This window comes from Mastigoproctus giganteus, chromosome 3, assembly GCF_048544385.1.
Source record: "Mastigoproctus giganteus isolate SK-2022 chromosome 3, ASM4854438v1, whole genome shotgun sequence".
Classification (NCBI taxonomy): domain Eukaryota; kingdom Metazoa; phylum Arthropoda; class Arachnida; order Uropygi; family Thelyphonidae; genus Mastigoproctus; species Mastigoproctus giganteus.
Genome location: NC_143577.1, coordinates 55,456,323 through 55,469,988, shown reverse-complemented (window position 1 = coordinate 55,469,988; position 13,666 = coordinate 55,456,323). Strand labels below are relative to the sequence as shown.

Sequence of the window (13,666 nt, the reverse complement as noted above, 5' to 3'; positions counted from 1 at the left end):
ATGTCAAGAGAGATTAAAAGTCAAGCTAATCTCTAATAGAGATATGTGATCTTAAAAATGGTAAGGCCTCTCCACATTATTTACTTTTATCTGGCGATTATTCACTGACATTTGCCTTTGAAACGCACGATACATTTGCACTGCAATCACATTCTGCAGAGCCGGGAGTCCAGAAGCCACTACTGACTACTTGCAAGTCTGTGCATGGTTACCAGTGTTGCCAGAAGCCATGCTTGCTTATCGTTTGGCAGCACTGCTGCTTACTCGAGTCATGATATATGGCACAAATTCAAATGATTCATTAGTTGCTGCACAATCAAAATGTTAGAAATAGTTTAATAACAGCAAATATAATAAAAATTACAATAAACATAATTTCATGATATTTATTCTTCGACAGGCTGTTTATTTTATATATTTTTTGAAAACGGCTGCTGGCTGGAGGTTGCCCACCCCTTCCCTAGACTTTACAGTGTTTTGAGAAAACTAAGTCGAAACCAAGCTGTCCAGCCCATCGTAGTGCTGAAGTGAAGTCATATGATTTATCCATAAATCACTTATCCTTTCATTGATATTTTTGTCTTGTTTAGCCCTTTGTAGTTTTTGCTATCCTAAGTGTAACTTCTAGTCGAAGAAAGGTATCATGTGCTGTTGTTTACAGAAATTTACTTTGTAACTAATGTAATGCATTTGATGAACAGTAGCCATATTCCCCTCCAGAGATAGCTGTTTGTAATTAGCGTTCCACTGATATACTCTTTTATTGCATATCCTGAGGGGAGAAACTGGGTTTCTACAATAATTAGTCTCTGACTAATTTACAAAAATTACTCTGCAACTGAATACAGGTAGTTCCCAACTTTATGAGTTAATTTGTTCCTAGTGCATGCTCGTAAAGTGGGAATTTCTTATAGACGTAATGTTAAAAACGGGTTACGTTCTCAACAATGAAATTTTACTGTAGTAATGTTAAATAATAATGTTTTAATAGTTAAATAATGTTTTTATGCTTAAACAATGATTTATTTATCCAAAGAAATGAAAACATAGCCTTTAAAATCAAGCAAATTGTAATAATAAAGAAATTATTTATGTCATACAAATGTAAAAGAATGTTTATTATTTATCATCAACTAAATGCACACTCGTTGATGGTTTGTCAATTGTTGATGGGTCATCACTCACTGTTCGTTCAACGCTTATTGTTAGTTTCTTGGAAGCACAAGTAGTCATCATCTTCTTCAGAGATGCTTCAAGAGTCATTTGTTTCCAAGAAAGTCTTCTCTTTTCTTTATAAATTTCACGATAGCATTTTGCACAAAGATCTTTAACAGTCATTCCGGCCACATGGTTGCTTATGATCTCATATTTTGCTTCCAATGTTATTCCTCTTCGCTGTTTCTTTTTATTAACGTCACTCTCTGTAGTATTACTTTGTTTTGGCATATTGTACAGTATTAATAAGGGGGATAAATTTGAAATAAGATAAGATAGCAAAAATAAAGAGCAACTCACCCACTCTTTTTAATGTCAGCATGGTCTCATCTACCTGAAGGCACCTCCGTAGCCAGGTGGGAAGAAGCAGCAGTGCGTATCACACGCTTCTTGATTGGACCGGGGTTCGAGCCCGTCGCCACCAAATGCGGAGGATGCGTAAAGGTCAGGGAATGATCACCGCATATCCCGGAGCAATATGGCCTTAGTTGCTAATGCTCCTAAAACCCAAATAAACAACAACAACATCTACCTGAACAAACAAATGCATGCACAGTAGTACTGTATTATCTAACTATGTGAGTGGTGTGAAATGCCTTATTTATGAAGGTTTAGAATTTATTTATTGCAATTAATGTTCACATTTTAGATTTTGTTGATACTTGAAAAAAAAGAACTCGTAAACCCGAGAACTCATAAAGCAGGAACTGTCTGTACTGATTATATCAAAGTGAATATACAGCCAATTTTTAGCTAATTTCCCCTCTTGGAAATATGGTAGGGGGATGTACAATAGATACGAGTATATACAGTATTCATTTTTTCCAGTTTCCAATATAAATTGCTAGTTCTTTTAACACACTACTTTTTTTACATAATTAATTTTTTTGTGGTGGGGGGGCACGATCATGAATATTTTTTGATATACCCATGGTATATCCGAAACCGTGGTATGAAGAGGTGCATTATATCAAGGTTACATCATATATTAATCATTAGGATTGTTGGGCTCAGCTTATAGACTGATATGAAATTGAGCAAATATTACTCACTGCAGGTGCTTGAAAAAGGATATACATCATCCTGAATATTCTATCTTCATCTCAGCATGTGAGGAAACTCTCCATTATTAGGACGAAGATATTTAGAAAATTGAAATTATATAGGATTGTTCATTAGAAGAACTTTTAAATCTGACGGTAGGTATAGTTCCTGGTGTTGATGGCATTTGACATTAATTTTGAGGGAGGCAGTGAGAGAATGTTTTGAACCATTAAATATGAAAACATCAATAGACTTGGGGGGGTGGGGGGGGTGTAGGTTCCTTTAGTTTGGAGAAGTGCCAACATATATTGCCAGTTTATAAAGGCAGTTCTGAGAGTGAAGTGGGTAACTACAGACCAGTCAGTCTAACTTCAGCATTAGTGAAATTTGTGGAAAGGATAATTTAAAATTCAATACAGGGCATCTTGAAAGAAGTGGTATTAGTATTCTGAAAGAAATGTAACACAGTTTTGTAAAGGGAAAATCTTGTTTAACTAACCTGCCTAATCTATTATTAAAGAGTCACTCTCAAGCTGGATGTAGGATGTAATTATTTTTACATTATTTATTTGGGCTTTAGAAAAGCATTTTACTGCCCTGTGAGAGTGGTTACTGTATCAACTTTAACAACTTGTTATGAATAGGTAAGATCCTGAGGTGGATTGTGGCAGGAATGTATGTATGTGTTAGTTTCTAGACAATTTCCCAGGACCATCTTGCAATCCTCTGATTGCATAGTATCTCTGCTTGTTTTTTGTTTGTTTGTTTGTTTGTTTTTGGTTTTTAGGAGCATTAGCAACTAAAGCCATATTGCTCCGGGAATATGCGGTAGCCATTCCCTGACCTTCCCGCATCCTCCGTATTTGGTGGTGACAGGCTCGAACCCCGGTCTAATCAAGAAGCGTGTGCTATGCACTGCTGCTCCTTCCCACCTGGCTACGGAGGCGCTTCATATCTCTGCATAGCTAGTTGTGTGTTATCTAGCTTTCCATTATTTGGTTTCTTAGTTATCTGGCTGGCCCCTAAACAACCAGCCAGAAGAAACTCAGCTGGAAATTTGCTGGCTAGTTTCCACCTCTCTCTCTCTCTCTCTCTCTCTCTCTCTCTCTCTCTTTTTTTTTTTTTTTTTTTTTTTTTCAGTTAATAGTAAAACATTGTAATTTTGTCCTCTATTTTGGGGATTAAGTATTGGTTGCTGATAACCATGTCCTTGTTACTGCTAAATGTGAAGATTTCGTTATTGTTAAATTGATTTTATTTATTTGTTGAAACAAGGCAGAGTTGAATTAACATTCTAGGAGCTGCTCTGTCCTAAAACATACTTACTTACTGCATCATTCACTGATACTCTGTACTAGGCTGCCCTCTGGAAGTCTGGGGTTTCAGAGGGGGAAAACACCCCATTCTAGTGTTTTCAGAGAAAACATCAGAATATAAACAGTGTTTCTAGCATATTCTTGACTCTGTGACCACCTTTTATTTAGTGTTGTATGAAGGCTGTTCAATAAAGAATGATAAATTTTTCATGAACAACTATACTGCTTACTATTTCTAGCTGAGCTTTGAAATTTAAGACCAAAACAAGTTGCATCACATAGCAACTGTGCAGTTGAATCTTATGCAGTGTTAACTTGGCATTCAATCAAGTTTATGCCTGTTAAGTTTAGGCTAACATAACAATGGATGTGACACACAAGGAACAGTATGTTGTTCTTAAAATTTTGTTTCCATCCTAAGAAAACATCATCTGAAGCCTGTGAAATGTTAAAAGAGGCTTATGGTGAATCTGTCCTTCCACATAGCACAGCTCACAGGTGATCTAGAATATTTAAAGATGGATGTGATTCAATCACAAATATTGGCAGTCCAATCACTGCTGTCCCCACAGAAACCATAAACACTACTTCTGTAATCATGAGAGAAGATTGTCATATAACAATAAGGCATTCTCTGTGACCGTTTGCATATGGCACGTTTGTGTATGCTGGGTTCCAAGAGTATTCACACCTGAGCAACAGCAAATTAGCATAGTGGTTTGTCAGGAATTTCAACAGATGGTTACTGAAGATGGTGAGGTTTTGCACGAGTTGATAATGGCAGTGAGATATGGCTTCATGATTTTGACCCAGAGAGTAAGCAAAAAAGCTCTGTTTAGATGTTGGCATCATTGCCAACACCAAAAAAAATCAAAAGTTGTGGCTCCTGCTGGAAAGGTTGCGGTCATCTCTTTTATTGACATTCAAGTTGTGCCACATCATACAACTGTTCAGGCCTTATTACAGAACTATACTTCACACTTTGCAGGAACACATTCTTTGCAAATGATCAAGCTACATGCATATGAGTGGATGCTGCATCATGACAGTGCAAGACCTCACATTGCTCATACTGTCATCGAGTGCTTAGCCAGCATTAATGCCAGATGTGTTCCTCATCTGCTCTACAGTCCTGACCTTTTCCCAAGTTGAAGAAGGAGCTGCGAGGAAAATGTTTCCAGGTGTCAGAAGTTATAAAGACATCGGAGATAATTCTCAAAAACATCCCAAAAATGACTTCCACCATGTTTTTGAAGAATGGCAGAAATGTTGGAGTAAGTGCATTTCATCAAATGGGGGCCACTTTGAAAAGGACCATAAAATTATGGGTGATTAATAAAGATATGTTGTGGAAAAAAAAAATTATGATCATTCTTTATTGAACGTCCCTCGTAAAATGTTCATTCCATACACATGCCAAAATGCTGCAGCAGCCAACTTGTAAAACTTTTATAAGTTGCAGTTTTGCTGTGCACATTGGATGTATGGGCAACAGCCATGATTAAATTAATTAGCAACAGTCAACCCTAATTAATTTAATCATGGCCCTTTATATCTATGAATATTTATACAGCATATGCATAAGAATTGTGATAACAAGTAGAATGTTTTATTTAACCTAATTAAACATTATTATTTAGTCCATTGTTTTATTTACAAAATTCATAAATGAGGTAAGCTAATTACTTTCATAGCTACCCCAGGGGCTCATGTCTGGTGAGTATGGGCTTGGCACACCCAGGGTCCTGAGCTGGATATCATCGTTCTTCTCTTCTTGGTGATTCCCTTCTACTTTTGACTCTCTCTCTCTCTCTCTCTCAGGGAAATTTTTTTGGCTGGTGCAGCATAAGCCTCAGGCTTCCTTGCACCCTATAGCTAATAATAATAATATAGAATGGAATTAATCATGCCAGATTTCCTTAAAAGTTGAAACCGATTACACAGTGTCGATCCCATGAAATTTGCAAAATACAGGAGAGCAGCACAGAAACACTACTTGATTTTTATTTTATTTTATTTATTTTATTTTTTGTCACATTAATTGATACATTTGATTCCTTTGTTTGGTTATTTTCATTGTTTTAATTTAAAGTTAACAATTTTCTGTACTGGCATGTGGTCAAAGTATGCATGATAATTGTGTTCTGATGTTGTAGTCAAATTTTATAAATTTTATCTCTTAGTTTCCTTAATTATATTTTGAGCCTTTGAAAAGTAAGTTTCCTCCTTTTATAGTAAGCATGTAATTAATGTCTTTTTTAAGCTGTTACTTCTTTCCTTAACTGTACACTTTCGGCACATTTCATTTAGTTGCTTTTGAATTCTCACAGACCTCATTGAAGGATTTTTTCTTTTTCACTGTTAACTTAAAAGTTTTGTTTCATTTAATTGATGACCCTTTGTTTTTTATCTTAGAGCTGCACAGTTTTTGAAGGTGATGGCAGATTCTCAAGCGTTACAAGAATCTCAGAATTTATCCATGTTTCTTGCCACACAAAATAAAATCAGAGACACTTTAAAAGAAAGTATGGAAAAGATTCAAGGGTATGAAGAGTTGCTTGCTGATGTTGTTAATATTGCAGTGCAAATGTACGAGTCCAAAATGTATATGCTTCCAAGTGAAAAGCATATGTTGGTTAAAGTGAGTAGTTCCAATAGATATATTATTTTTTAATATAAGTGTGTGTGCACGTGTGCTAAAATTTAATAGATTTACTTTAATTGTTTTGGGAATAGAAATTTTCTTTCTTGCATTATTTTGATTAACTTTATTTTTAATTATAATTTATTTGATTTAATTTATTAATGACTGAGCTATGTTTGGAATGGGTTCAGTTTGGTTTTCTTCTGACACTCACATTTCTGATAGTACATTTGCCAGAGAGCTGCTATTTGCTGAGAGTATATATGACTGATATCAGTTTCCTGGATTGTACATTCTATTTTCTGTATGATTATTTATATTGATTAATTTTTTTTTATTCTTGAAAATTGTCATGTCTTTCTACAAACATGCCATTGTTTCAAGCTCATTAAAACTAGGTACATTTATTAATAACTGTATTACACACTATGTGATAGTATTTGCAAATGTCTAATCAATCATTCATTTCAGTTTCCATTTGTGTGTGGTTTACAGTCTTATTTCCATTATTTTTCCAATATAGACTGTTTACTTTTGCTAATAACAGACTGATGGTAATAGTACTCACAGATTTTGCTGATAATGGTAATGCTTTGAAGATAGATCATGGATTGTTTACTTGCAGAAATAATGAAGTGTATGACGAGTTTTTATGTGGGAAATAGAAGTATGGTAGACTCTCGATTTTCCGGAATAGATGGTAAAAAAAATTCCCGGATAATCGATTTCCCTGTTAATCCAAAAATGCAGCAAGGCCCCAACATATGTAAGTGATATGTTCCAGGAATTCTTACGTAATCGGGTTTTACGTAACTCGGGAATGCCAAATAAAATATTGCTACTATATCCCTGATATGACAATTTTAAAAACCACAATATCCTCAGAAGAAAAATAGTTATATATTTTTAATTAGTTCAATTAAAAACTTTATCTGGACTTTATCTGGGGACAGTGAAGTAGCCAGAGTGGCACATAAGAAAAGAAAACATAAAAGGTAGAAAAAACGCATGATTTTGTACTGTCTTTTATCTATGGTGTTTTTACACCGATATTATATAGTTTTTGTACTGTAAAAACCGATTTGTGTTTCGTAGCCTTGGTTATTATAGTTGAACTTCATTAGTGCCAACCGCTTCTCGTATTCTGTTTTTCCTTTACTGTGTTCACCGTTGCCACTGACAAATCTGAATTCTGCATGATGATTGTTAATGTTTGGCCATTTTTATACATCCTTATTATTTTAATTTTCTGATCCAACTTGATTGCTTTCCTTTTCTTGATAGATTTACTAGTACCGCTGTCACTTATTCTCTTTGTCGGCACCATGATAATAGTCAGAATTAAATGTTCTGAAAAGAACTGCACAGGGTTAAGGTGAAAATTCACTATTATCACCCCACGCGAGCTCACATTTTACTAAAGCACATTTTAGGAGGTCACTGCCATAAAACAATAAAAACAATTTGCACTTTTTGGGTTACTGGGCTTTTCTGTTAGTGCAATTCATCATAATCGGATAGTAAACTCGATCTTCTTGCATTTGCGATAATACTCATAGCTGGAATTCTGTGGGTTTTTACATTATTATGGTGAAATCTTCAGTCATATAAAAAATATATACAAATAACGTAACGTAAGTCGGCGACTTACTGTATCGAAAAATGTTCAGCAACCTACGTAAAAAGTATGGCGATAGATAAAAAACGAAAAACTTACTATGCACGCACTACTTGCGTATTGGACATGCATTTATTTTTTACGATGTTGATTTTAAATTGAATAGTTTCCTTTTATTTTTTACAATTTTGCATATGGTTTGGTCACCAACATTGTTTCATTAGAGATTTAACAGATGCACCGTTTTCAAACTTTTCAATAATTTCAAGTTTTTGTTTAATTGAAAGTACAACTCTTGTGTTTGCCCATCATTTTCGTGATTTCTAAACAAAAAAAAAAAATTCTGATATTCCGACAAAAGGACAAAATTTGTCCTTTTGCTGTGCGACAGAACACAACAATCGACGCAATGCACTAAAACAAACTAAACATTTGGTCTCTCTCTTTTTTTTTTTTTGAGAGGCAGGTGTGAAGACAGCGGGGGTTGCAAGATGATAGGCACACAAATCTCCTAATGCCAACTTATAACGCCGCTTCTTGTCCCTTGTTTACGATTTTGCTGCAAAACATCTGTTTATACCTATTCTAGTTATTACTTGAATTTTATGATTTCTGGTTGTTCTTTTTTTTTTTTTTTTTTTAATTTGGAATCTTGAAGTGTCCCGGTTAATCCAATCCCTGTAAAACGAGAATCTGCTGTATGTGTTTTAAGTTTCAAGGTTTGAAAATTCCTAGATTAGGCACTGAAAAATCCATTCTTTGGATTTTTAGGAAACAAATTGTGGGAGTGGGGATGTGTGAACAAAAACCTGGAATAGGATTTATAATATGATGCAAAGTTATTAAGGTAACTTGTGGTGTATGAAGTGTTGCTTATTGCATTTGACTATTTCTTGAAAGCTGTATGTGTGCAATGCAAGAAGAATGAATGATGAGCCATTAATGTGTAAAGCTTTTTGGAAAATTAAAATATACAGTGAAACTTTGGACTATATGGGAGGTAATGCATGTCAGCTAACTCTGATTGTTGTTAAACTATAAAGGAATAAAAATTGTTACCAAAGTACTGCATGAATTAAAAAATATCAAATACAGGTAACCCTCGTATAACACGGCAGTTAGGTTCCTATAAAATGTTGTGTTGTGCGAAACCGTGTTATACGGGACTAAGAAAAAGTACAAAAAAGGGGGTTACATTCCAAAAGCTAAAAAAATGCACTATTTCGTTAACAAAATGTTTACAAAACTAACAAAAATACTCCATTCTAGATTTCGTACATCTTCTACTCTCTTTAAAAAATCATTAATCTGGGTTTGTTTGCTTTTACTTGATAAATCTTTGTGAATTTCATCACACCGAACTAAGCATTTTTGAAGCTCCCTTTTGAACTTTGGGCCCCTTTCATTCAAGAAATAAGATTCTAATTGCTCAGCTAACTTTATGCCTTCCCGTATGCTTTTTAGTGTAAAATTTGTAAGTGTAGAATTTTCATCTGTGCTATCATCCTCTGAATTGATTTGCCTTCCCGTATGCTTTTTAGTGTAAAATTTGTAAGTGTAGAATTTTCATCTGTGCTATCATCCTCTGAATTGATTTGGTTTTAACTCTGATGCCATTTCCACCAAATCTGCTTTGCCAGCCTCTCTTTCTACCAGTAATTCTTGAACATCTTCAATAATCATATATATATATATATATATATTTTTTTTTTTTTTTTAATTTTTTTTTAGGAGCATAGACGACTAAGGTCATGTTACTCTGTGTATATTGTCTATAAATTGCGTGTGTCCTCAGGTCAATAATTCTGTTTTGCTGGACAAAAAATCCGAGATTCCGGGAGGAAAAACCATGCTACCCTCACCTGAGCCTGACTAACTTAGCCACATTATGAAAAAGACCCATAAAAATTCCTCCCATTCGAACTCAGGTCTTTTTCACCCAGTGTGGGGAGAAGAGTGATTCTATTAACTGTGCTACCCACAAGGGCTTCACTAGTCATATCATCAAAACCTTCCCCTCCTATCAACGTAGCAAGTTCTACTATTGCATGAATTCTATTTTATGCCGGTTCGACCATATTTCCTGAATGAACTGACTCTTACCATACATTTTTCCAATACACATTTAACATTGACAGTTATACTTTCAGCGATAAAGCTATGATTCTGATTCAGTCCACAATTGAGAAATGTTTCCATGCCTCCATTATTTCAATAGATTTGGAATCAGTTTTTTTCCAAAATCTATTGTAAAGGTTTTCTGATGTAATGAGTTTTAAAGGTGGATATAATGCCTTGATCTGATGGCTGAATGAAAGAAGTATTAACCTAGTACAACTATGGTGGTAGGAACATAACTTCAATGTTTGGATGACTTAAATCTTTTGGATGGCCTGGTGTGTTATCCAATAGTAATAAACTTTGAAATATAGATTTTTCCACAAGTTCAACAAGCACAAGTTCAATAGCACAGAACATAACACGGGGATTTCTCAACAAAATAAAATACAGGGATTTCTCAATAATTTTTTTTGACTAGCGAGTCAAATCAGCAGTAATTCAAAAAGAGTGGAAATGTAAAATTACATCCAAAATAATAGCAGGGTTTCCCCTACACAAAAGCTCAAAATACCCTGTTATGCGAGGTTTACTGAAATTCTCTAACTGTGTTAGAGTGAAACTGTATTATGTAAGTACTGTGTTGTGCACGAGGATTGCAGCAATTTATCAATTGTTTTAGAGCGAAACTGTGTTTTAGAAGTACCATGTTATACGGGGGTTGCCTATATTATAATACTGTGTTTTACTGCACTTACCAATTGTGTGGAGTAGCAAGTGTGAAATTTTGCATGTCGTCTAGTGGCGGTCGAAACTGAAGCCTTGGGTATACCCTCACTGGTATACTCAAAGTTCAAAGTTCATTAAATTGATTTAAATCTAGAGTTTCTGTATATACATTTGTAGATTGTATAGATTTACAATTTGTAGGTTATATAGATTTACATGTATTTAAGCTTTTTTATTTATTATTCTCTATCAGCCTAGTTAAATTTACACTTTAGTTAGTTTATCTTTTAATTTACATTTTGCTGAGACAACCTGCAGTGTGTTATATAGTAAATAAATGGAATATTTCATAATTGTATTTGTGACATCAGATATGAGTACTGTATTATTTAATTAAAATTCTGAGGTGGGGTGGAAAGATAGGAAAATTTCTTCATGGTACTTTAATCACAGAGTTTTGGCAGATGCCTACAGTTCAAAGTCTATAGCAGCGTTTCCCAAACTTTTTTTAGTCAGGGAACACTTTTCATTTCACAATATATTTATGGAACACTTACGAAAACACAAGTTTAGCGGGAGTCAAAGAACTTTTTACTAATATTTTATTACATACGACACACTGTCCTTGAGGTTGTCACAGACATTCTCTCAGATATGCCAGACATGCTGTTCTTGCTACCTGGGAGTCTAAAACGCTGATGGAACTGATATTCGGGTGACACTCAAGTCAAAGTGGACCCAATTTCGGCGAAGTCCGGACAGTCTATGACAGCCAAATCCTCTGCTTGCACCTTCACGATGGCGGGACTGTTAGTAATCCTGGGTATAACCTTCATGCACAAGTACATGGTGGGTGACCACCCAGGTGTGAACCAACATAAGCAGGGGTCGAGGTGTGGCGCCCACACCACATGGAGGAACGCCGCCCCTCTATGTTACCAGGCAGTACTAGGTGGTAGATGACTCTCATCAACCGGTGAAATACCACCACTTTGCTTATTGGAGGCTTGAAGTGGTGGAACCCATGTTTAGTCTCTAGAGCTAAGTTCCGGCCAACCCTTCCCTATCTCTTCTATCATGCAGTATGATTGATGATTTTTGAGGTTATGATGAATGTCGTGGCGAGATCCAATATTCCTTACATTTCGAGGGTACAGCTCTAAAACGGTGTTCGCAGGCCGGCCGCTAGTTAGTACACCGGACTGAACCTATTGGTAACTCTCTAGGAAGCTTCCGGATCAGCTAGTGTATAATCTTGCTACCTCTACTCTGCCAGATAGTGACTGGAGGTAGTCCGAGTAGTGTGTATGCGGGGAGCATTGTCGAGGCCACGTTATGTCAAGGATCTGGGTATATTCTTACCACACGTATGCCATATCCAAAAATTTCATTACTTCATACAGCATGTCCCACCCACTTTATCTTACTATTGAATACACCATGAATTGTCAAAATGATAGAGCAAGCTTATCCGCGAAGAGATCTAAACCTCCCAAGGACTTCCTAATTCATTTCACAAATATACGTGGTCTCAATTCTAATCTCAACGATGTCCATTTCCACTTGCAGTCTTCCAAACCCCATGTACTTTTTCTGACTGAATCTCAGTTATCAGTTGATTCAACTACTGCTCATCTCAGATGTCCAAATTATTTGCTGTATGATTCCTTTCGCCTCAAAGGTGGTACTTGTGCATATGTCCGTTCTGATATTCCCTGTCAAAGACTTGGCAATTTGGAATCTCCTCTCTTTGATCTTCTCTGGCTTAGAATCTCTCTACCTCATTGTGTCAAATTCATCTGTTGTCTCTACCGTTCTCCCAACTCCACTAATCACTTGGAGCTGTTTGACTTCCTCTCTTTGCAACTTGACTTTCTCCAGTCCAACTTTCCTAACAGTGAGGTAATTTTCCTTGGTGATTTTAACGTTCACAACTCCAGCTGGCTTCCGTTTTCTAGTCACACCGACCCAGCAGGTCGAGATGCTGATGCTTTTGCAATTACTAATAACCTAGCACAGATTGTTCATTTACCTACAAGAATATCGGACAATCCTAATCATACAGCCAATACGCTTGATCTTTTTCTCACAAACAACCCTTCTAAGTACAAGGTTGAAGTGAGAGGTCCTTTAGGCACTTCAGATCACAACTTGGTGATTGTCTCTTCTCCAATGGAACCTTTATCTCATGGCTATTCCGAACCTCGTATTGTTTGGCATTACAAGAATGCAAAATGGGATGACCTGCGAGACTTCTTTTCTTCTTTTCCTTGGTCTGATTACTGTTTCAAAACTTCTGATGTCAATGTTTGCTCAGATCGTGTCAGTGAAATTATTCTTGCAGGAATGGAATCCTTTATCCCACACTCCACTTTAAAATCTCGTCCTTTATCTAAACCTTGGTTTTCCAATAAATGTGCTAAGGCTGTCCAAGAGAAGAACGTTGCATATTGTAATTGGCTTGTTTCTAATTCTTCAGTTTCATTTTCTGCCTACACCAAAGCTCGCAACAATTGTAAAGCAGTTATTAATCAGTCCAAACTAGAGTTTGAACAGGCTAAGAGTAGAAAACTTGCTTCTTGCCCTAATGGTAGCCGAGCATTCTGGTCTCTTGCCAAAGCTATTGGCCGCAACTTTTGCCCATCTCTGCTCCCACCTCTGTCCAAACCAGATGGTTCTGTTGTCACTTCAACCAAGGATAAAGCCGACCTGCTAGCATCCCATTTTTCTTCGAGCTCATGTATTAATGATCTTGGTAAAACACCTCCCACCATTCCTAACACGCTCCATTCAATGCCTCCTGTGGTCTTCCGTCAAAAGGATATCAGAAGGATTTTGATGAATCTTGATGCTAAGAAAGCTCCAGGTCCTGATGGTATTTCTCCACTTGTTCTCAAAACCTGTGCTCCTGAACTTACTCCTATTCTTTGCCGCCTTTTTTCACTTTCTTATTCCAAAGGTGTTTTTCCTTCTGCTTGGAAATTTGCTCATATCCAGCTAGTTCCTAAAAAGGGTGACAAATCCCTCCCATCCAATTAGCAT

The 13,666-nt window shown here is 36.1% G+C and overlaps 1 protein-coding gene across 2 annotated transcripts in view; it reads left to right on the top strand.

Annotated features, from left to right (window-relative positions):
• Cyfip (Cytoplasmic FMR1-interacting protein Sra-1) overlaps positions 1–13,666 on the top strand; it is a 425,647-nt gene that overhangs the window by 116,913 nt on the left and 295,068 nt on the right. For both annotated transcript variants that reach the window (XM_090369296.1, XM_090369295.1), the window contains exon 6: positions 5,991–6,216. In XM_090369296.1, coding sequence (XP_090225422.1) covers positions 5,991–6,216 — 226 coding nt within the window. The remainder of the gene's footprint in view (positions 1–5,990; positions 6,217–13,666) is intronic.